Source organism: Mesoplodon mirus (assembly GCF_964341445.2).
Source record: "Mesoplodon mirus genome assembly, chromosome: 6".
In the NCBI taxonomy this organism is placed as follows: Eukaryota; Metazoa; Chordata; class Mammalia; order Artiodactyla; family Ziphiidae; genus Mesoplodon; species Mesoplodon mirus.
In genome coordinates, this window is record NC_138982.1 from 77,969,436 (window position 1) to 77,994,425 (window position 24,990).

A 24,990-nucleotide genomic window follows, 5' to 3' on the forward strand; every position below is an offset into this window, starting at 1 on the left:
TCATCTCCTTGTTTGAGCCTTGGTACTTTTGTGGGGTGTAATTGTTTGCAGCTTTCTTAAATTCTTCTATATAGGGGTTGATTTATTCTTAATTTTGAAATTTATCAGCATAGACTTACACACATCATTTTTTTTCTTCTGTGTCTATGGTTATAAATTCTTTTATTGCTAACTTTGTTTTTGTATTTTCTTAGACCTATTTTATTATTTTATTTCCAAAGAGCTAATTCTTCAGTTTTAAATAAATGTTTCTAATTCAGTTTCCACTTTTATCATTATGAATTGCTCTCTCTTCTAAAGGATTACTGATACCCAATGGATTTTCTCCTTCAGATATGTTGCTTTAAGCGAAGGAAGTGAAGTGAAAAGTGAAAATTGCTTGTCTGTGATGTAGCCTTCCTACTTCTATAAAATTTCAATACTTAAATGTAATATGTAGTTGCTTAAATAGAAATTATTTAGATTCCAGAATAGGAGTGTGACAGACCAGTTGTAGGCCATAGCTGTTCCTTCACTTGCACCATGTTCCTGTCGAAAGGATATTTTGAAACAATTAGTGTACAGTGTCTTTTTTTTTTAAATAAAATTTTCCCATTTAGAATCTTTTGACATCCTCTGGCAGTGATTTGCTAACTTCATGTATACTAACAGCACAAGATTGCTTGCATAGGTTTTACTTTTCTACTTAAGGATTTTATTGTTTCACAGTAAAATGAGTGATGGGTGGGTCTTAGTACCAGTAGCATTTCTGAACATTAAAAATGTGAGAATATAAAACGAAGATATATTTAGTCACATTAATCAGTTAACACATTTCTATTTATTTATTGAAATGTTCCTTTTGTGTTATATGTATTTTGTTATAAAATGCTTCTTTTATTTAAGACTAAACTTAAGTACTTCCTTTTTAGGTATAAGCGTGTCTTTTCAGTTGGAACCCATGCGATTACTACATATAATCCCAATACCTTAGAAGTAACAAATCAGGTAATTATGTTAGAAGCTATTAGGTGTTTGAACTCCATTTGAATTTTAAAAGCCAGGTTAAAACCTGACCCATGACTCCCTGTCTGAAATCAGTACTTTAGGGTAGAAGTGTCAAATCTGAAAAAGATTAATATGCTTATATAATGCTCAGTGCTCAGGACCAAACATAAATAAAGGGGGCATGTGTGTGCTTATTTCTAGGCTCTAAGGGGTATAACATTTTAATATGTTACTATTGATTACAGCAGTCTTTTTAATGTAAAATTTGTAAATTCTTTATAATTTTAAAGGCAGCCTTGTTACTGTAATACAGGCATACATAAGTCACAAGTGCGGTGGTTGGAAAATACTTGTAATGAAAGTAAGGTTACTGTCTATAAAGGCAAGACTAATGTGAATATGGATAAGTAAACATAAATATATTCTAGCTTATTTTAATTCTAAATTAGGTATGTTTTACGGATTCTTCTTTTTATTGCTGTTTTTAACACATTTGTAGGTAATCATAAAATGCTATTCCCCAGTTCTTCTCACATCTATGTATTTTAATTGCTTTGGATTAATGTCATCAATCACTGATGTTGGAAAACGGATAGGACTTCTTTACTGTCCCTGATGACTGAAAACTTTTAAAAGTTTGTTTTATAGAATTACTGTAAGACAAAACCGTTTCTAGACCTCAGTACTGTTTTGTAAAATTTTCTCATTTAATCAGTGATTGTGAAATCAAAGTAGTAAAAATAAGTGTTGCATTTCCCCATAGTATAGCACAAGTTGAAAGAATTCCTTTCTTTTTGTTAGTGGCCTTATGGAGACATTTGCAGCATCAGCCCTGTTGGAAAAGGACAAGGAACAGAGTTCAACCTCACATTTCGTAAAGGCAGTGGGAAAAAGTCAGAAACATTAAAATTTTCTACAGAGCACAGAACAGAACTTCTTACAGAAGCATTGGTAAGAACCATTTCATGTTAATACACTAAATTTCTCTCTTCTTTTTCTTAATGAAACAGTTAGATTAAACTACAGATATTAATGTTCTGAGTCCCTGTTCCCACTATGCTTATTTTTTTCTTATTGACCCTTAACTCGACACTGTGAAACTTTCACTTTTTTCTTACTGACAGGCTGGTTAATCCTTTATATTTGATAGTTTTTGTCTTTTTAAATACGTTATACAGAACAAAGCAGTTTTACATTTAATTAATCTATCCTGTTTTTCAGTAAAATTTCACACTTTATTGAATATCCTTAAACTAAAACTTTAATAACATTTTTTGTAATAGATTTATTTATTTATTTTGGCTGCATTCGGTCTTTGTTGCTGCGCACAGGTTTTCTCTAGTTGCGGCGAGTGGGGGCTACTCTTCGCTGCGGTGCGGTGGCTTCTCTTGTTGCGGAACACGGGCTCTAGGCGCACAGGCTTCAGTAGTTGTGGCGCGTGGGCTCAGTAGTTGTGGCACACGGGCTTAGTTGCTCCATGGCATGTGGGATCATCCTGGACCAGGGCTCGAACCCGTGTCCCCTGCATTGGCAGGCAGATTCTTAACCACTGCGCCACCAGGGAAGTCCCTAATAACATTTTTTAATATCAGGGTTACCAAGTTGGGATTTTAACTTTGGATAGAAAGTACTGAACTGAAATGTGAGTCTTTCTTACCAATCTGTGGTTATAAACTATGCTTATATCTTCTCTTTCAGAGATTTAGAACTGATTTTTCAGAAGGAAAAATCACAGGAAGGGCAAGTATTTAACATTTATTAATATCTATCTTTATTTTTTCAAATGATGTGCTTTAGAAGTCCTTCCATGAACTGTGTGTTCCCTTTATGGCAAAGTTAAAGGGGAAAAAAATGAAACAACTTTAATGTCTCCTGATATCATGTGATAGATGAGTGTAATTTAACAGGAAACTCAAATATGAATAATTAGACTTAATGACTGTTAAATGCTGTTAGTTGGGAAAAAATCTTCAGGTAGAACTCAGCATTAAAAACGATGTTTCATTCACGAAGTCTTTATTCAGTATTCTAAACAGCAAGAGAAGCTTCACACTGCTGATAATACTTGTTAGGCCATGCAGTAGTTGTTTGGTGTAGGAGATTCCTATCTCAGAAGTATTAAAGTTTTAAGAATGTGTATGTTTTGAAACTGTCTTATTACATGTTCTTGCACTGGATCTGGCCAGTAATGAAGCTTTGCATGGTGCACTGACAGCTTTCAGGAAATCATGGTTACTCATTAGAATTTAACTTTTCCAGGCCTTCTCTAGTCATGTTACGGCAGCATTTAAACTAAATCAGAGTCTTCTGGGGACGGTAAATGGGCGTTGATACTTTTTTCACTCTCTTGAAATAGGGGGCACGTGGAGTAATGTGTAAACTCATAGCACTGTCCAGAGCGCTAGCTTCTGGCAGAAGGCAGGATCTGAACTCTCATATGCTGGCAGCACTGTTCCCCTGTTTTTTGTTTTTTGGTTTTTGTTTTTGTTTTGCGGTACGCAGGCCTCTCACTGTTGTGGCCTCTCCCGTTGCGGAGCACAGGCTCCGGACGTGCAGGCTCAGCGGCCATGGCTCACGGGCCCAGCCGCTCCGCGGCATGTGGGATCTTCCCGGACCGGGGCACGAACCCATGTCCCCTGCATCGGCAGGCGGACTCTCAACCACTGCGCCACCAGGGAAGCCCCCCTGTTTTTTTTTTAAAAGCCCTCGTCCTGTATATAGATGCTCTATTCTTGTTTTAGTATCCCAAAAGCCTCAATGATCTCAACTCAAGCAATTAACTGGTTGCCCAGGAGCCATTTAAAATAGCTTAATGGCATTTGGTGAGCTGCTTTGTTTCTTATACATGATGAGCCACAATCAGATTTATATAAATCATAATTTGGTGTGCTTATTTTAGTTATTTTATGTTAGTGAGTTTTCTGTATATCTCATCTGTTTGGAAAACAACTGCTTCCAGAAGCATACTTAGAGATTTTGTTTATAAGCTTCCCTTTATATCCGTTAACTTCAGCAACTTAATACTTTTCAAAATTTTGTGGTGAAAACAGTATCCCTAGAAGATTGCCTGAAGGACGGCAATTTTATATAAGTTGAATTTGGCCTCAGGCCTCTCATTGCCCCTGGATATACTCTAAATCAAGGTCTCTCAAGACTTTCTTGGCCTCCACAGTTCTGAAGGACAATGATTTGTTTCCCTTGGCAAATCTCTTTACTTGACAGTTGATTATCAGCTGGAGGAATGGAGAATATCCTATGCGAGTGGACTGTGGGACATGTAAGCCAGCATAGTTGGGAAAAGCACCACTTTTTGTGGCCTCCCTTCTACCCCCACTTCTGCTGGAAAGGTGTGGCACTGCTCCATCCTGTAGTTCAGAATCAAGGCTCTAAATATATTCTTGGGTTCATGCAGGCCTTATTGTCTTTCTCCAGAATTCCTTTTATGAAACCATAATGTGCATGATGCCATAGATCAGTAATGCTGAGGGGATTGATGTGGTATGATCCTATGAACCTCATTGCTGGGTTTAATGTTGGGGTGTTAGCGGAGGTGTTTATTATCTAATGCCTTACTCTCTTCTGAACACCTGCAAGAGAATTTCTCTCTTATTTTAGTATTAGAAATAGTTGTACTCTTGAGCAGCAACTGGTTTATTTTTACCTTAAGAATCATGTAACTGACCATGAGTTCCTCTTCATATTGATGTGTAGAAAACTTTGTGGTCTTTTTGGGTAGACAAGGGAATGTTCATTACACATCTGACATTTTGTTATCCTTATTTTCTCTTTGCCTCATTTTGCCTTTATTTTAAATTATTCTATACACATTTTAGCTAGCAGCCTCAACTAAACATTTTTTTCTTTTTAAGAGTAAAACTGGATAGTAAATGGATGTTAACCATTGTAATTATTTCTGATACTAGGTACTTTAATTTACAAAGGAATGTTCTCTAAATGGAATTTTACTTGCTAATGAGATCAAACTTATAAAGTTTCCAATGGTGTGATTAGAAAAGCCTACGGTGTTTAAATTGAATACTGTAACAGCCCTGAAAAGTGACTTAGCTCTTTTCTATATCTAACTTGGTTAAAAGAAGCATAGGGACCTCAGCTCAGTGCTCTGTGATGACCTAGATGGGTGGGATGGGGTGGGGGGGAGATCCAAGTGGGAGAGGATATATGTATAAATATAGCTGACTCACGTCGTTGTACAGCAGAAACTAACACAACATTGTAAAGCAACTCTAATCTAATTTTTAAAAATCCATCAACAAAAGTTGAAATCTTTTCTCCAATAGACCTCTTGAAGAATAACATTTCTAGTTAGGATTTCCCTAAAAAAATTTTTTTATAGATTTGCATAAAGGTGACTTAAAATTGTTTCACAAAATATTGTAACCCAAACCTTTGTTAATTGTAAAAGGACATACTGTCTTCAGTTAGCATGAACGTTCTTAATTGAATAAACATAAACCTCCAAATGGCTAAAGTAAAAATGATTTTAACAGTTTGGATAGTAGCTGTACATATTTATAATTTTTGATTGTTTCAGCAGTGACTGATAAGTTAAATGTAACTGTGTTTTATGGTAAACTTAAATATGAATCTAAAAGTATTATTATCTTTCTCTCTAGAGATATAACTGCTATAAGCATCACTGGAGTGATATAAGAAAACCTGTCATTTTGGAAGTAACACCAGGAGGCTTTGACCAAATTAATCCTGCAACCAACAGAGTCCTCTGTTCCTATGACTATAGAAATATTGAAGGCTTTGTAGATCTCTCTGATTATCAAGGAGGGTTTTGTATACTTTATGGAGGATTTAGTAGATTGGTAAGTAGTGTTTTTAAAAAGCCATTTTAAAAGGGACATGACCATTTGAAGGACAGCAGAGTTAATTTTGAAATTTCCTGAGTCCTCGGGGAGGAAGTATGATATGTATTATGAATGCAGGCTTTGGTATCAAAGAGACCTGAGCTTGAATCCCAATTTGCAGCTCTATAAAATGAGGAGAGTAATAGGTATGTTAATAGGTTTTTTTGTTTTGTTTTTTGGATCGAATCAGATAATTTATGTAAAATGCTTAGCACAGTGTGTGGCTTAATATTCAATAAATGGTAGTTACAGTTTTACTTTCATTACTATTAATGTCTTACCTGAAGGTTTCTAAGCTTTCTTTGAAAAGGTATTTTAAAATCTTTTTTTTTTATAGTCTTCTTTCCATCGCCCAGCTATTTGTAATCTGAAATCTGAATATTCATTGGAACTTCAAATTCGGAATTCATTGCATGTTTTTGTCTTGAAATTCTGAATTATATGTAAATTTCGGGGTATGGCAGAATGCCGTGTATGTTGGCAGTAGAAGCTGAGCTATAGAAGATGACCATCTTTTTTTATAAGAAACGTCCTGCCTTAATTAAACCCCACATCTCAAAGATGAGCATTAAGAGGGTCCACATGGAGAGGCTCAGCTGAACTTACTCTCAAGAATCCTTTCTCTTGAGAATTTTAATTCCCGTAGCTACCTTAATGTCCTGGGAACACTACTCCAAGATTTAGTGTTCTGTATCTAAATTATCCATCCCTGGGCAACAGCCAGGGCAATTCTTTTGGATATACAAGAGGCTAGAGGGTAGCAAAAGGTAAGTAAAAAGAACGGTGGGACTTCCCTGGTGGCGTAGTGGTTGAGTCCGCCTGCCGTTGCAGGGGACACGGGTTCGTGCCCTGGTCCGGGAAGACCCCACATGCCGCGAAGCAGCTGGCCCGTGAGCCATGGCCGCTGAGCCTGCACGTCTGGAGCCTGTGCTCCTCAACGGGAGAGGCCCCAACAGTGAGAGGCCCGCATACCGCAAAAAAACCAAAAAAAACAAAAAATGGTGGATGGGGTGAACAATCTGATTTACAAAATATGTTAACTCTTCAGAGTTACAGGCCTTTAGTCATCCTAGATTTCACTGTTTACCCAGTTGATGGGTACCATCCTAGTGTCCCTCATCTAGGAATGTACATGTAGACATTTTGTTACCTCTGAGTCTAGACCCGAAAGGTGAAGGCCCAAAGAGAAAATTAGTTCCTTCTCCCACGCTAAAGCAGCCTAAAGCCTGCTGTCATAGTGCTGTCCAAAGGTTTTTCTCTTCCCTGGGTGGTGGAAATTTATAATGATTAACGCCTTGGTGGAAAACATACCTAATTACAGGAATATGGCCTCACAGACCTTAACAGAATCACAGTAATTCACCAAGCCTTACAATGCATAAGGTAAACATTAAGGATAAGAATTGCCAACATTTTTTATTGCTTGATGGCATCAAGCACTTTTAAATTTTAATCATCCACTTTCTAAGCATACTGTCTGCCTTTTAAAAGACACTAGCTAAAATGAGACATTCACTACAAATATGAGACCATGACAGATCCATTCAGCAAACCTTCATCTGGTACCTTCTGCATCCATAGTGACTAGATACGCTGCTGGGAATAAAGTCAGGTTTTAAAACATGATCTGATCCAGTGTTTCTCAGCAGGGTAGTTAGTGGCATTCTGGGCAGGACAGGTCTTTCTTGTGTGGGATTCTTCTGCCCTGCCCTTCACGGGATATTAAGCATTTCTGGCCTCCAGGTACCAAATGCAAGTAGCAATATATCCTTAACCTTTGTAATACACTCTGGAGGTTGGTTTATAATATTCATAGGCCAATGACTTGTAAACATTTAAACATTCTTCAAGGTAATCTTGCAAGAAAGTCCACTATATAAAAACAGATGAAGTCAGAGCTACCTTAGTTGAAACTGGGAATCCTGTCCACATAGTATCAATGCCCTGACTGGACTTAGCTGGGGTCCCTGGGGCCTCTTTTGGAAGCCCCAGAGCGCTGTTTTCCACGCGGTGATGAGAACCAGACTCTGAGAAGTTAGGAGATAATTTCCATTCAGTGATTATTTAGCCAGGCTCTCTATCTCAGACTTTGTGATTTTAATTTAATAATAGTATTTCAGCCACAACACACTGCTTATTTACTTCTGATAAGATCTACCTTTTTTTGCTAGAAGTGCTCCTTCAGTCACTTTCCTATGAATTGATTTCACTATGGTCACATTTTAGTTATTTCAACCCTGACTTTTTAAATTTCAAAATTTGTGCAGCATTTATTTGCATCAGAACAAAGAGAAGAAATTATCAAAAGTGCAATAGATCATGCTGGGAACTATATAGGTATTTCATTGCGGATCAGAAAAGAACCTTTAGAATTTGAGCAATATTTGAATCTTCGCTTTGGGAAATACAGCACTGATGAATCCATCACATCTTTAGCAGAGTTTGTAGTCCAAAAAATATCACCTAGACATTCGGTAAGCCCATATGTTAAAAGTAAAAATTTGTTCATCTGATTTTGACATTTTTTTTCAATAATTTTTTAATATGTATCAATTTTGTTTGAAGGAACCTATAAAAAGAATTCTAGCACTTACAGAAACATGTTTAGTGGAACGAGATCCAGCAACCTATAATATTGCAACATTGAAGCCCTTAGGAGAAGTAAGTTTCAGCAATAGTAGCTTAAATGAGATTTCTCCCTGTTGATAAATTAGAATAATTTTCTTTCTATTTTAATATTTTAAATGCCTAAAGAATAGGAAACGGGAATAATCTGTATTTAATTCTTCATTGTATTTACTGATCTTAGAACAATGAATATTGCAAATTTTATTTTCCGAGTATACAATGAAAACTTTTTATTTGGTATTGTGTAAAAATTTGAGACTTTTAAGTGGCTCTTAAAGTCTGATATTATAAAAAAGTTACATCTTTAAATATTGACTTCTGTCAACTAAATGATGTGTAGTTTTTCTAATGAAATACTGTAAAACTAAACATCTTGCATGGAACTTGTGTTTTATTTTCCTTAGGTATTTGCTTTGGTTTGCGACTCAGAAAACCCACAACTTTTTACCATTGAATTTATAAAAGGCCAAATACGGAAATACTCTTCAACAGAGAGGTATTTTTTTAAATTCATCTAGCTTTCAAGATCCTAGTATGTGCAAGGTGAAGTGCTTCATTAAAGTGCTTCATTACATAGGTTACATTAAAATTACGTAACTTAGGAAAAGACAACTCTATTTTGTTGCATATGTAAAATGTTCTTCATTTAGTTTTCAGGTTTCTAAAGAGTATAAAAATGGTGACTTGATTTTAAATGAAGGGATGAAAAAGTGTATTTCTGAAACTTACACTTTTAAAGTATTTAAAAATAGCACCTTTCACTTTCATTCTTAAATTGGTTGGATAATGGCAGCAAGTTACTTTAATATAAATATACTCAATGAAATTAACACAGCATTGTAAATCAGCTATAATTGTGTGCAGGTTTTGTGTGGATGTAAGTTTTAAACTCCTTTAGGTGAATACAAAGGAATGTAATCACTGGATCATATGTTAAGAGGATGTTGAGTTTTGTAAGAACTACCAAACTGTCTTGCAAAAGTGGCTGTACAGAAACATGTTTAGTGTGCATTCCAACCATTTTGCATTCCAACCAGTAGTGAATGAGAGTTCCTGTTGTTCCACATCCTCATCAGCATTTGGTGGTGTCAGTGTTCCAGATTTTGGCCATTCTAATACTGGTGTTGTGGTATCTTGTTGTTTTAATTAGCATTTTCCTGATGTCATATGATGTAGAGCACCTTTTCACGTGTTTATTTGCTGTCTGTATATCTTCTTTGGTGAGGTCTCTGTTAAGGACTTTGGATCATTTTTTAATTGGATTGTTTTTCTTATTGTTGAATTTTAAGAGTTCTTTGTATATTTTGGATAATAGTCCTTTATCAGATATGTCTTTTGTAAATATTGTCTCCCAAACGTGGCTTGTCTTTTCATTCTCTTGATGAAGTTTCTTGAAAAAGTAAAACTGTAGAGACAGAAGGAGATAAATGGTTGCCTTGGGGTGATGGAAGTGTACAAAAACTAGTTTGTGATAATGATTGCACGACTGTACAAATATACTAAAAATTACCAGACTGTACGTTTTAATTGAATGAATTTTGTGATTTATAAGTTATACCTCAGCAAAACTGTTAAAAATAATCTTAAAATTAAAAAACAAGAGGAAAACGTTAACGATCCATTCCTTTTGTAACTCGTACATGGTATATAACAGCAAAGTGAAGAGCTAGTATTGGAATGTCAGGCCCTCTCCTAATGCCACTGTTCTTTTTAGCTTCCTTTGTACCCAGAGTGCCCCCCTGAGCAGGTAACCTGCTAAAGGGCCTATGCTGCCTTCTAAATCAAAATTTTCCTAAATTATCAATCCTAAAACCGTTTTATTTTTAAACTTGCTTAGAGATTCCTTATTAGCAAGTTTGCTGGATGGAGTAAGAGCCTCTGGTAACAGAGATGTTTGTGTAAAAATGACATCAACTCATAAAGGTCAACGATGGGGGTTACTCAGCATGCCCGTCGATGAAGAGGTAGAGAGCCTTCATCTCAGATTCTTGGCTACACCTCCAAGTAAGTATTGATTTAAATGTAATTGCATTTCCATCCATCTACTTAACAATAATTTAAGAAATATAATGCAGATCTCTAAATCTTTTTGAACTTTTCATCTCCTTACAGATGGCAACTTTGCAGATGCTGTATTCAGGTTCAACGCTAATATTTCATATAGTGGAGTTCTCCATGCAGTAACGCAGGATGTAAGATAAATTGTATCATAATATGTTCATTGTCATTAACTTTTAGTATGGAAACTTTTTTGAACTATTCTTCCTTACCTAGGGTCTCTTCTCAGAAAACAAAGAAAAACTAATCAATAATGCCATAACAGCATTATTGTCCCAAGAGGGGGATGTTGTGGCTTCCAATGCAGAACTTGAGAGTCAGTTCCAGGCTGTGAGGAGGCTTGTGGCTTCCAAAGCTGGTTTTCTAGCCTTTACTCAGCTTCCAAAGTAAGTTGCCTTAATTTTTTTCTTCAGAGAATTTGAACAACTCAAAATAGCAAATAATCAACAATTTACCTCTTTATATCTGAGTAAAACCTGATACCTTTTAATATGGTGATATAGTAGTTTCTGTTTATGAGAAATAAAAAAGGAAGGTGAATGGAAATGATATTTCTGACTTATTTATCCATTCACCCATGATATTACTGACTCTGTTTTAGTGAATTTGAATGGGAAATTATATGCCTTTTAGTTTTAATTAACCTTAAAAAAAATCTTCCCCTTGAAAGAAAAAAAATTATTATGATAACTGATATGTTCCAGAGATGGGATTCAGAATATGTAATTGCTATAGTAATGCAATAGAAACTTAAGATGATTTATGTTATATTTTAATAATAAAATAATAGAATAATGCTCAGGCATTGCTACTATATGCTGTTGTTTTGTTCCACAAGGTTTCGGGAGCGTCTAGGAGTGAAGGTAGTAAAAGCACTCAAGAGGAGCAACAATGGAGTAATCCACGCAGCCGTTGATATGCTCTGTGCCCTCATGTGTGTAAGTACTAGTGTTTTTCTTAAGTAAACTGATTTTGTTTAAGTTGACTGATGGTTTAAACTTCCACAAATCCAGATTTTCATTGTATCAATTAAATTCAGTGTTTCTATATTTCCTAACTTGCTCTCATAGCCATCTACTTATTCAAATAAACATTTGTTTAGCATAAACTAGGCACCATGCTATGTACTAGAAATACAGAGATGTTAAGGCAAAGTTACTTCCTTGAAATTGCTAACAGTCTAGTAAGGTAGGCATATGTATACAATATAAAGTAGTAGGGGCCATGGGATCCGTAAAAAGCAACACTTAATTTTGGTTTTGTGATGAGAAGATAAGATTCTAAGCCAGTCTTTCTGGAAGACATTACCTTGATCTGAATTTTGAAAGGCAGGCAGGTATTTTCTAACTGTGAGAAGACTTTCCTAGGAAGAAGGAATAGCATGTGCAAAAGCATATTTGGGAAGCAGCAAATAATTGAATATGACTGGATCATAATGTATGCATGGGGGCACATGGGATTAGGAGTTATAGCTAGAGATGTATGCAGAGACAGCCATAAAAAGCCTTTTGTATCAGACAGAGAAGCAAGATTTGTATGCTTTAGTAAGGAACAACTGAAGGATTTTTCAACAGGAGTGATAACATACCGTGTTTGAATTTTAGAAAGCTCATGGATGGTATGTGGAGTGTAGATTAGAGGTCAAGTTAAGAGGCGGGTAGAGCAAATTATCATGTAAGACATGAGATGCTGAGGTAGGATGGGCTAAAGAAGGCACATTTGAAAGCTGTTTGAGAGGTAAAAATCTAACTTGCTGACAGCTTGTTTGGGGGGGAAAAGCAGCTGTTCAATATAACTATCAAGTTTCTGATTTATCTCAATTTTGTGTAGAGTATATGAGACTTTATTCCTTATATTAAGAGTTTTTAGGCAGACTTAGTGGTATACAGTAAACATAAGTAATCACTTGTTTAAAACCTTGCATTTATTCCCCAAAGTGGATTTTATTATCTTTACTACAAATAATTCCATTAAAGAATTAGTGAGGGACTTCCCTGGTGATCCAGTGGTTAAGACTCCGTGCTCCCAATTCAGGGGGTCTGGGGTCGATCCCTGGTCAGGGAACTAGATCCCACACGCCGCAACTAAGAGTTAGCATGCCACAGCCAAAGATCCCGCATGCTGCAACTAAGACCTGATGCAGCCAAATAAATAAATTAATTAATATTTAAAAAAATAATAATAAAAGATTAGTGGAATAACTAGAACATAAAATAACAGTAGTGTGAAGTAAACACATTGAGACCTCATTAAAAATTAGGTGTTTGCTGTGTATTTTACATGAATTATCTCATTTGAACTTCATAATAGTCCAGTGAGGTAAGTACTGTTATTCCCACTTTATATCTGAGGAAAATGAAACTAAGAGAGTTAAAGTAATTTAACTGTATCTAAGCTTGGTTATAGTCAGTAGCAGAATTAGGATTTGATCTTTACTCTTAACTGTCATGCTGGAATCCTTTTTATGCTCTTAGTTTATTCCAGCAGTCAAAAGAGAATCATCTTGAGACAGGAAGTATTTACTGCTAATTTTAGTACTTACTTTTAAATGCTAAGTTTTATCATTTCAAATTTATATTACAAAATTGGGGGAGGAAGAATGGATGTCATTTGCTTTTTAAGAAGGAGATCTGTGACTTTTTCTCTCAAAATTACCTTGTGCAGTACTATCTACAGCTACTTGTTAGGCAGATCATCCACGAAGTCTCATCAGACCCAGGAGAAATGATCACTTCTGCCCTCTTATCACGAGATTCCTTTCTGCCTTAAATTTTAAAGGCTGTGGTTTTTAGTTCTTTCAGTGTTCAGTGAGTACTCTTTATAAATGACTTTTGTATGATGCCACTGCTTATGAATTATCACTGTTTTTAATCAATAGCCCATGCATGATGACTATGACTTGAGACAAGAACAGCTAAACAAAGCTTCTCTTCTCTCTTCAAAGAAGTTTCTGGAAAACTTACTGGAGAAATTTAATTCCCATGTGGTAAGTTATAATTAAATTTGTCTTAATGAGAGATACCATACATATTGAAAGGTATGGTGAAAGTACAGCATGGACAGTTTTTTGTTTTGTTTTTAAATTGTGGCCCTCAACTTTTGGTCAGTATTGGTTTAGCTTGGACATTAATAATAAAATAATCTGTTTTAGGACTATATCCATTTATCTGGAAAGGATAAGTTGAAAAGCCTTTAAATTTTTACAGTTATATCACAGATTTTTGCTTTTTTTCTCTCTTTAAAAATGTCATTATGAAATAAGTTGCTTAAAAAAAAAACTAGGCCAAATCTTTGTTCCTCAGTCATTAGTAACAGTTTTGGAGATGGGCAGTATATAACATCTAGAAGGAATATGAACAAATTGTCAGAGTTTTGCAAGTGTTGTCAGAGATTGCTTATCATACAAATACACATTAACCTTAGTTATATATGTTTGAGGAGTCTTGGTTGTTCTCTTGAAATTTGACAGAATTTTAATTATTTTCCCTTTGAGATACAGTAAGCACTGTGGATTTGATACATTAGTAAAACAAGTACTGCTTCCAGTAGTACTCATGTTAAAGAGTACTTTGAAACTCATGTAGGGAAATTAAATGTTTACTTCTAACATATAGAATAACAGAAAGAAACCCATTACTGCTATGTTTTAAGTGAAGCTCTCTGTGCTAAGCCAAGGCAATATGTTACTTTGTTTCAGGATCATGGGACTGGTGCCCTAGTTATTAGTTCACTCTTGGACTTCCTTACTTTTGCCCTCTGTGCTCCATATAGTGAGACAACAGAAGGGCAGCAGTTTGATATGCTCTTGGAGATGGTAGCATCCAATGGAAGAACACTTTTTAAACTCTTTCAGGTGAGAGCTAATACTTCTATCAGATAACAACTAATCTGAGAGAACCACTTTTTAGGTCAGTTTGTTTTTAAAATAGTACATGTATGCTTCTGTGGTAATATAAATAAATATAGCCTAAGTACATTATCATTTTAGGACATTTAATTCCATGAATTTCTTTGTGTTTCACATAGAGCTCTGTTGATAGCCTTTGACCACTATTTGACTCTGTTGCCTATCTTTTCCATCTTAGAAGTAGTGAAAAACTCATTTTTTTCTGTGGTAGACCCAAAGTTCCCTTTTGTAGTTTTTTGTAGTTCCCTACAAAATTTCCAAATAATAAGATGAGCTTTAGCAGAGCTGTTTGTAAGCAATTGAAAATATTTATTTCATGTAATACCATAATATTGATTATGTACGTGTATATATGATATTTATATTTTATATTTATATTATAAATGTTGATTTCTATTATTTTAATACCATAATTATTTGACATCATTCCAGTAAGTAGAATATATATTCAAATAAGTGCCAGCTGTTTTCTACTACTATAAACTCTTTGTTTTAAGTATGTGTGAAGCCATATTATAAGAATACCTAACATTTTTAAACCAAACTGTGAACTGACTTTGAGATGTAGCCTTTACTAATTTTATGGCTTATACCTTGCATAAAATTGTGTATCCCTCTTAAGAGCAACAGCTAAATATGTTGGGATAAGATTCTTTTATTCTATGATACTTTTTTCTTCCTATTTTGAAGCATCCTTCCATGGCAATTATAAAGGGAGCTGGATTGGTTATGAAGGCAATAATAGAGGTGAGAGAACAATTTTGAAATGTTAAACTTACTTGAATGTTGATTGGCTATTTTAACTTGGGCTGACAAAATTACCTTTCAGTCGTTTTTGGAAAATATGCAGTTTTTCTGGGTAAGAAAAATAATTTTAAATCCTTAGATTAGTTTTAAACTAGTTGCAGAAACAGTCCTCAATAATAAACTAAGAATTTAAAGTTCTTAAGTAAGTGGATTTAGAGCAAATGAATCTTTCTGGTCCTCCATTATTTGTTTGTTTTACTTTAAAAGAAAAGTTAGCATTTTTTCTCTCTTCCTCTTTTTTTTGGGGGATGGTGGTGGTGATGGTATTGAAACTTTAGGTACTGAGTTTATATGGAAATCTGTTAATGGAGTTAGTTTGTAGCCAAGTAGTATCAAATAAGTATGGTAACAAAAAGTTCCTCATGTTAACCTGCATATGTAATTAAGCTCTAGAGATCAGGACATAATATTGGTGGACGTGAACTATTGCTTCTCCAGGATAGTTGCTTTAGCCTTATATGTTTTTTGGAAGATGAGATGGGGCTATGAATGTGAACTTACATACTGGATGTTTACAACATCAGTCTAATGGCTTTTGAATTCTTGTATTCTTCTGTTGTCATAGTAATAATTTGGATAAATATAAGAGTGTTTGCTCCTTTTATCAAAAAATTCTGCCATTATAGCTCATAAATATAACAGGTAGCTAAATAATAAGCACAGAATTAGTATACTCATAAGCAGCTATTAAAAAAAATATATATAGACATTAGATTGATTGGAACATCAAAGTTCATTTGCATTTTTAGTGTATACATGCAGCTAAAGGCTAATCTTCCCCCTCCATCTAATGGGTTCTATGCTCAATATTAGTTTCCAAAGCAAGTACCACATCTCTCACTTACAGAGCTTGAAGTAACCAAGGACAGTTAGGACCGTGAGACCATACAAAAGCATCTTCCTGACCTTGATCCACTAATATATTGCCATTCATTCAGAAATATTTAATGAGTGGTAGGTATAACCAGAAAGCCAACTTTGACTTCAGTGCAAGCCACATGTATCAGATTCGTAGCCAGTGACTACAGCCAGTGTCTGTGTAAGGAAGGCTTTATTTACTTACACTGAAATCCTGGCAAGTATCTTAAATTATTGTTTTCTGATTGCAAAAGCAGTATATGATCTTTTAAGAAACATTGGGTTGTTCAGAAAACAAACAAGAAAGAAATAAATCAACTATATTTTTACCATCCAGAGACAACTGCTATTAGTATTTTGGTAAATTTCCTCTTAGACCATGTTCAAAATTATATACGTACATATACATACTATGTATATTTTATATACATACTACATGTTCATTTGTGTCAAAATGATATATGTATGTATTCATACTGTGTGTATATTTGTATACTTACTGCATATTCAGTTATTCTATTGTACTTTTTTTCAATAACGTGAGCATTTTTACTTTTTGACAGGTTGTCTTAAATATCACACTGCTTGCTTAATTCATAATTCTATGATTACCTTTGATTAATAGTTCTATCTGTCCTACCCTTTTGTCAAAGTGAGTCTAAGTAAGCAGAGTGACATCAGAATAGAAAGAACTACCTCAACATCACATCATTCTTTAAAAAAGATAAAGAATTGTATTCACCATGAAAATGAATATATCTTTAATAACAAAAGCAAACCAGGTTTGCAGATGTCTTTGGTAGGAATTGCTGATTTCTGTGAGTCACCTCTCTCCTTCTTTGGCTGATATTATGTATACTAAGGGAATGAACCTAATTTTAATATTAAGCAAAGTATAATTCATAAGATAAATTTATCTGGGAACATCATTCCAAAGGCAAATAACATTTTTTAAGTGACTTATACTACTATTCGCTTATGTTATTTTTGCATAATTGAAGTGGCATTTTTAATTTTTATTATATTGTATACTGAATAATTTTATCTAGAGATGTAAAATTAGTTTTACAAAATCAGGATAGCTTGCTTTAGATTGTTGCTTTAGGGATCATCTTACCCTTTTTCCAAAGGAAGGTGACAAAGAAATTGCTACAAAAATGCAGGAGCTTGCCCTAAGTGAAGGTGCCTTACCTCGACATTTGCATACTGCGATGTTCACAATAAGCTCAGATCAAAGGATGCTTACAAATAGGTAGGTTACATTTAATTTGCTATAAGTTAACTTGCTGTTTAGAGAAGGGGTTCAGATATTATGTAAAACAAACAGAATAAGTCTTTGGATTACACAAATGTTTCATTTTCTTTTGATTCACCTAGTTCTTCTTCTTTCCTTATGGAAGGATTTTACCCAAATGATCATTGTCCCTATCCCTGCATAACTTGGGAGGAAAAAAATAAAACTGCTTTTTTTCTCCCCACTCTCTGCTCATCAGGCTCTATACGCATAGTCATGGGACTGGAACATGGAAAAGAGTGCCTAGTAGCTTATGGAACTAGAGCCACATGTCCCCAGGGTTTTTCTCCTTGTATTTCCTCCTGACCGTCTTGCATGTAGATGAACCACCTAGTCAATTTTCAAATAACTTTGGTCAGTTAGGTACTCTAAGAATAAAGAAAACTTTAATATCTAACCAGCCTAACCTAAGCCTATCCTAAATCTCTTGTAGTTAAACAATTTTCCCTTTGGCAAGTCTTTTTTTTAATAATAATCCTTCAAATATGAGGAAACACATAAATCTGTTTACTCCAGGCTATATGAATTCCAGCCCTTTTAATTTTCTTTATAATTCCTGACATGTGATCCTTTCCTATATCCTTAGCATATCATAATATTACTCATGACTCATATTAGTTAAAAATATATATATAATAAATGTTTTAATCGTGTTCTTTTTGGCTTTTTGAAATAACATGAATTGCTGACTTAGGCTTACTTTGTTATGGAAATATAAATTTCATTTTTTTATCAGCTATGTTCGGTTATTGGATATTGTAGTATGCTGCCCTGCCAGTAGTTTTCTGCTGTTTATACTACTATAAGAAGCTATCTGCATCCCTTACTTGTAAATGTTAGTCACAAAAGTAGTCTTCTGTGTTGCTTGTGAGGATAAAAAGATATAAAAGGAAGGTTATTTCCTTGGTCTACTGCCTCATTAGCAATGCTAAGCACCATCTTTCATTACACTAGAAACTATTTGATGTCTAATTCTATTAAAACCCTTCATGTTAGCCCTTTGCTTCTTGTGTTCCTTTTTATAATAATCAATTGCATTCCCTACTATGATCAATCACAATATTGAAAAGCTGTCAAATTATAATAGAAATACTACTTTTCATTTGCATTGCTTTATCTTTTACAAATTGCTGCTATAAAATGTTATCTCTCTTATCCCTAATTAAAACCTTTTTAGGAATCATTGATATGATACCTACCAAATGCCAGTGAAGGAAATTACAAGTGTCATGACTTCAATATGTTAGCTTCCAAATAGGCATAAGAGTGAACAGTTTTAGTAGTGGTTTTGTGTTTGTGTGTGTGTGTGTGTGTGTGTCAGAACAAAGCACAGTTTGGGTTTTCCTATTGAACTTTTTTCTTCTGGGAATATAACATATATAAATATATAAGCCTGTAGATGGTTATTTGGTTATTCCCCTCACAGGTTTCATGCTCATTCTTATTGCAAATGGCAGTTGAATCCTTATCAAAGCACAGAATGGTCTGTGGTGAATAAAATATATACCCTGTTTGTCAGGAACTTCCAGTCTGGGTAGCAGATATCATCGTTGGGATTAAGATTAATAAATGACTAAGTCATAGCTTCAACGTGGATCTTAGATTTTCACTTTGAAATATGCTTTTAGCTCAAAAGTGCTTTAAGTCTTCGTTCAGACTCCAAAACTGAAAATATTTTCTATCTCTGACCTTGTCAAAAAGTATATATTAGAACATAGTTGAGTTTTGCTCATGTTCAGAATTCCAAAGAATTCCAGAATGCTGTGGTCACTATAGCAGGATTTGTTATACAAACTTAATTATATTATCAAGTCTAATTGTTTCCCTATCTTTAAAAGTGGTAAGAACCTACTTCTTCATGTTCAGGTCCATTGAAAATCAGTGAGTTCATCAAGGAAGCATTTCAGTTTGGAGAAAATACTAAAATGTTAGTAGTATTTGAATTAGCTATCTCATACATCTCTCCAAATTAAAATATTAATTTTTAGTATTTAACATCAGAATGATTTTTAAAACTTTTTATTGGAGTATAGTTGATTTACAGTGTTGTGTTAGATTCAGGTGTACAACAAAGTGAATCAGTTATACATATACATATATCCACTCTTTTAGATTCTTTTCCCATATAGGTTATTACAGAGTGTTGAGTAGATAGAATGTTTTTTTTTTTTTTTACTGTAGTCTTATTTCTTATATTTTGTTCTTAAAAATTCCTTTTTGTTCTACCTGAGATAAAGAAGCAAACCTTTCTCATCGTCTGCTTTTTTCAGACAGCTGAGTAGACATTTAGTGGGACTCTGGACAGCTGATAATGTAACTGCGACAAACTTGTTGAAACGCATTTTGGTAAGTCAGTTGAATAACTGGAGAAATGTATATATTCTTGCCCAATAAAATTTCATTGATAAGTTGTTTATACTGTTAAGGGGTTTTTTAGTTTATCTGTTTGTTTTTTATATAAAAGATACTTATCAAAGGAGTTGTCATATAATAAATGCTATGCTTAATAGCTAAATCATAGTATTTATTTGGGTTTCGAAGGCTAGGTTTTGTGTGTGTGTGTGTGCAGTTGTTTTGAAAATGGCCTTTATATCTTGTTTTTGATTGTTGTTTTTAGCCACCAGGCTTGCTGGCTTACTTGGACAGCTCAGATCCAGTTCCTGAGAAGGATGCTGATCGGATGCATGTTAGAGATAATGTGAAAATAGCAATGGTAAATATGCTTGTCCTGAGTATCTTTTCAGGATGAAAGAGTACTTTTTTCTGAAACACATGTTAAATAGTAGTATTCTTTTTAAATTATTATTATTAACAGCTTTATTGAGGTAAAATTTACATCCCCCAAATTTTAACCTGTTTTTAGTGTCCAATTCTATAATCATTACAGTTATGCAGTTATCACCACAATCTAATTTTATGAATAATAATAATCTTGTATTTTTTTTCTCTAACTCAGCATATTGGTACATTCACGAATGGATTTTTTTTTAATTTCAAATGTATAAGGTGATATTTTGCACATAATATGTAATTGATAAATATTGGTGAATGTGATAATGTTGGTGATAAATGTTACTGAAAAAAATAATTTATGTAGGGCTTTTTTTCTTTACAGACCTATCTTAATTATTAATGTTGTGCTATCTTTGAGAAAATTACTTAACATCTTTCAAGATATGCTATTATCATAATGTCTTATATGTGTTCTTTTCCTGTCTTCACCCCACTTCTGTCTGCACCCATCTCCCACTTACATCTTTCCATCCCTCTAAAAGGATTCATCTTGAAAACTAGGTAGAAAAGTTTAAGATTTCTTGGACAAAACGTATAATTTGTTGTAGAAATTTTCACCTTGTTCTTTCACTATTTTTTTTCAGTATTCATTTAATCATGTAAAATAGTGCAACTTGGCTTTAATTAGATTTTTAAAATTAATTGGAAATTATAAGACTGTAATGGAATTCAACGTTATTTTATAGGATCAGTATGGAAAATTTAATAAAGTTCCAGAGTGGCAAAGACTAGCTGGTAAAGCTGCTAAAGAAGTTGAAAAATTTGCCAAAGAAAAAGTGGATCTTGTGTTAATGCATTGGAGGGATAGAATGGGCATTGCACAAAAAGAGGTAAAAATAAAGTCTTCCGAATTTCTAGCACTTCCATATATCCTAGATTACTTCAGTTGTTGCTGTTCACAGAAATGGTACAGATACTTTTGACCGAACACCTGAAGAAATGTCACTTAATTCTGATAATATTTTTATATAAATTTTTCTTAATTCATAGTTTTATGAGTCAGTGGTTAGGATTTTAGTTAGTTAATATAAAATTCCACTCTTTCTTACATAAGTTTCTTCCATAACTTCCAGTTTCCAGACTTTTAAATTCATATGTATCTTTTTCCTTCCTTCTCTGAACTTTGTTTTGTAGCAATACAAATAAAGTTGCCTTTCTTGTTTAGCTTTTTTATTGAGAGCTAGCTAGACAAGTATTTTGAAAATAAGATTCACATTGTTAAAATTAAATTTACTATATGTATTTAAATTTCAGTATTATTAGCTCCTCAAATCAAGATCAGATCTGAAACAGTTTTAGTCTCATTTTTCTGCATGTAGTATGTGCTACAGAACCTAATCCAGTAATGTTCATCCTTCTATCTAGGATGGAATGTGCAGTGGTTAAGAATGATTTAAGGTTTCATGTAAAAGTTGACTTGATCTCAGTTTTTGTTGACCACACTTATATTCTTTCCCTTTAACCATCTCTTTATTTATGGTAGCTATTTTCTTATTCAAGGAAAGTAATATAAGTAACTTTCTGAAACAAACATGTTTCGTATGAATTTCCAGAAAATCTAAACATAAGGCATCAGGTGCAACAGAACAGAAATATTCTTGTCTTGTGTATCTATCTGAAATTGATACCAAAATTGAGTTCTTTAGAAGTTGAGCATAATGAATTAATGCTAATTTGTATGAGTGACATATGCACTATAAAGAGTAATTAAACAGGCTTTCAGAGGTCTAGGATAGTAAAGAGAATACTGAACTTTGAATTGGTTAACCTACGTCTGAGCCTGGTTCTGTCACTTACTACTAACCCATATGGCAAGTTACAGGTTTTCAGAATTTCACTTTCCTCTTTCATAAAATCAGAATTAACAGTACCTCCCTCCTCTGTCCTTTGGGGTTGCTTTGATGTACAAGGAAGTCAGTAATAAAAGCACCTATAATAAAAGACGGTGCATGTCTTGTCATGATAATATTGCTATAGCATTTGAAAATTGAAAGTCTGTAGATATGAAATGAATGATTTTCACAGTTGTTAAAAATTACAAGCTTTTGGCTTCAGGTAGTTAAACCCATTTCTGAAATAACAGTTGTTTCAAGCTGTTGGGTATAATTATACTGAAAATAAGTTTTTGGCGTCAGATTTCATATATAACATTTATCCAGCATACACTTGAACACAAAGCTATTTTAGCTAGAAATGTGGATAGCATCTGTTATTTAAAGATAAAAAATTCAGAGGGAAAACAATGTATTTTTAATATCAATAATGTTTTATTGGTCTGTTGGTTTCATTTACATGAGGTGTTATCTAAAATGCTGAGCAATTATTTCTGCCAGGATACTGTTTTCAACATTAATTTCTTTATGAAACAGTGAATAATCTTTGTGACTATTTTATTCCTAGAAATATTAACACCAAAATATCTAATTAATGAACCTGTGCTTTAGCTAAAATCTGAAAATTAACCATTGTGTAGATTAACTGTTTAGTCTTAAAATGAACCGCATTTCTTATATAATCAGAATGTTTAGGGAGTCAGTTCCATTTGTAGCTAATGTTCTTTGTTAGATTAATAATAACCTTTGGCTAATGTATAAAATTGCTTTTTTCTTATTTATGTTATTTTCAGTTTATGGATTTGTTTAGCCAGTTAGAGCTTTTAACCTAAGTCTCTAAATCAGTCAGCTTAGTTTATGGAGAGCTGGTTGTCCTTTTTCTGTATAGTGTTTACATTTTCATAACTCTAGACTCCCAGCTTTTTGTCCTGAAGGCAGAGGAAATTGAAGAAAGTAGTACTTGATTAGAGGTTTTAAGGAAGGGTTTGTCATTAAAACTAAAAATATGAACTATTCCCTTCTTCAAGTCACCTAACATTAGTTTTCATGATAGTGCACAGAATTAAAATTCGTAGGGAATATTTCCTTAATTAATCAATATGTTTTACATTTCAAACAGCATTTACTTTTTAAAACTTACTACTTTACCTTTTTTCTTTCTGTGATATCTAGTCTGTTTTCTTGCTTTATTTTATATGATTTGCCACTTCCTTAATGAAGTTACAGACTTTCATGTTTTAATCTATAACTACTTTCTACTTTTTGCTTCTGTCACATTGAGGATTAGAATTTTCATGACTGAAATATCTACACGTTTTACTTGGAGCAAAGATTCTTAACCTCCAGTCCATATATAGACTTCCAAGAAATCTTTGAAATCTTCCCCTCCATTTGTAAACCTTATGTATGTGTCTTTCTCTGGAATAGGACCATAGCTTTCTTTGAATTCTCAAATGGGTTTATGACTGCCTAAAATTTGAGTCATAGAATTCAGAGAAGCAGGTGGGCCTTTTTCTGTCTTAAAGATGATTTATACTGGTGACATCCTTGTGGAATTTGTATAATAGAGATAGCATAGCAGATGTAGGCTCACTCTCTTATTTTTATTTCATTTAAATTTTTTTTTCCTTTTTTACAATTAAATTCAGGACAGAAACAATATGGTGAGTTTAAGTCCCTGCTACATGTGTGAAATGCATTAAACTGCCTGCATGTGGAGTTGTCTTTGATATTCTTTGTCTAGTAAATTAAAGTCTCACTTCACATGTGTCTGAATGTAGATACTTATTTCTTGTCCATTAGCTATTTCAATTTACACTTGCTCCTCTTGGCTTTGGTAGCAATTTAATAACCTATAATCTTTTGTGTTTATTGTTTTGCCATGATTTTTGTATTAACTGCATGTAAATGTTTAAAATAAGTCACCTGTTTTTGACTGTTACAAATCTTATTAGTCATCACTGTAAACTTTAACAAAATTTGGATTTGAAACAATAACTTTAGGCTACATGGAAAATATTTCAGCTACACTGTAGAAACATATGCTGGCAAAGTATTATATTGTGATATAATCTAATATTCTGTATTCATATTTTATAGATTTTGTTTCATTAATTTTGTCTCTGCCAAAATTTGATGAAGGAAATGTTTCTCATCACTTACAAAGTGATGATATTCTGACTGAGCTTATTTGGTAGCTCCAGATTGAGCACTATGAAGTTTTTTTCTTTTCCAGAATATAAATCAAAAGCCAGTAGTTCTTCGAAAGAGAAGACAGAGAATAAAAATAGAAGCAAACTGGGATCTCTTCTATTACAGGTAAACTTTAGGCCTCTTTTCCAACTAATTAAATTTGGTATTGCCAAATTTAATTTTTGGACGGTTGTTTTTTTGTTTTTGCCTGAATCTAGTGCTTTATGCCACAGGTATTTTTATGCTCTCAGGGTCAAGAATTATAACTGTTAAGGCTGGTATGATTAGTGATGCTTTCATAAAATTAAGACCTTTTATAGAGTGTTGGTAGTCTGACGAGCCAAAGGTACATTTAGCATTTTATTAAGGCTTAGAGATGGTTACTTTAAAACACTTTATCATGATTAGAAATAACTGTATTATAATGTCTTTCAGCCTTGTTGGAAATAGAGTCTTTAAAGAGTTGGATGATGAAACCATAAGGAGACTTGTGGGAAATGGGTATCCAAGTTAGCTGACCTCATATACTTTTCCAGCCTAATATGGTAACCCCTCCTCCCCATCTACTGCTCTCACCACCTCCCCAGCACCCTCCACCTCAACACCCTCCCCACACACACAGTCATACACACACAGAAGGACTTTGGAACATGTTGGAGAGTTTGCAAAAACTTTTTTGAGATAACTCACAATACTCAGTCTGGAAGCTGACCTATTGATTATACCTTGGTTAATAAGGGAAAATATGTGCTTTGG

At 33.9% G+C, this 24,990-nt stretch overlaps 1 protein-coding gene across 1 annotated transcript in view; it reads left to right on the forward strand.

Annotated features, from left to right (window-relative positions):
• DNAJC13 (DnaJ heat shock protein family (Hsp40) member C13) overlaps positions 1–24,990 on the forward strand; it is a 123,160-nt gene that overhangs the window by 29,530 nt on the left and 68,640 nt on the right. Inside the window, exons 3-21 of the mRNA XM_082624232.1 lie at positions 912–987; positions 1,789–1,938; positions 2,686–2,727; positions 5,622–5,822; positions 8,132–8,338; positions 8,430–8,525; positions 8,897–8,988; positions 10,330–10,496; positions 10,605–10,684; positions 10,767–10,936; positions 11,389–11,488; positions 13,429–13,536; positions 14,248–14,403; positions 15,148–15,204; positions 17,253–17,374; positions 19,687–19,762; positions 20,034–20,129; positions 20,896–21,039; positions 24,278–24,360. Coding sequence (XP_082480358.1) covers positions 912–987; positions 1,789–1,938; positions 2,686–2,727; positions 5,622–5,822; positions 8,132–8,338; positions 8,430–8,525; positions 8,897–8,988; positions 10,330–10,496; positions 10,605–10,684; positions 10,767–10,936; positions 11,389–11,488; positions 13,429–13,536; positions 14,248–14,403; positions 15,148–15,204; positions 17,253–17,374; positions 19,687–19,762; positions 20,034–20,129; positions 20,896–21,039; positions 24,278–24,360 — 2,223 coding nt within the window. The remainder of the gene's footprint in view (positions 1–911; positions 988–1,788; positions 1,939–2,685; positions 2,728–5,621; positions 5,823–8,131; positions 8,339–8,429; positions 8,526–8,896; positions 8,989–10,329; positions 10,497–10,604; positions 10,685–10,766; positions 10,937–11,388; positions 11,489–13,428; positions 13,537–14,247; positions 14,404–15,147; positions 15,205–17,252; positions 17,375–19,686; positions 19,763–20,033; positions 20,130–20,895; positions 21,040–24,277; positions 24,361–24,990) is intronic.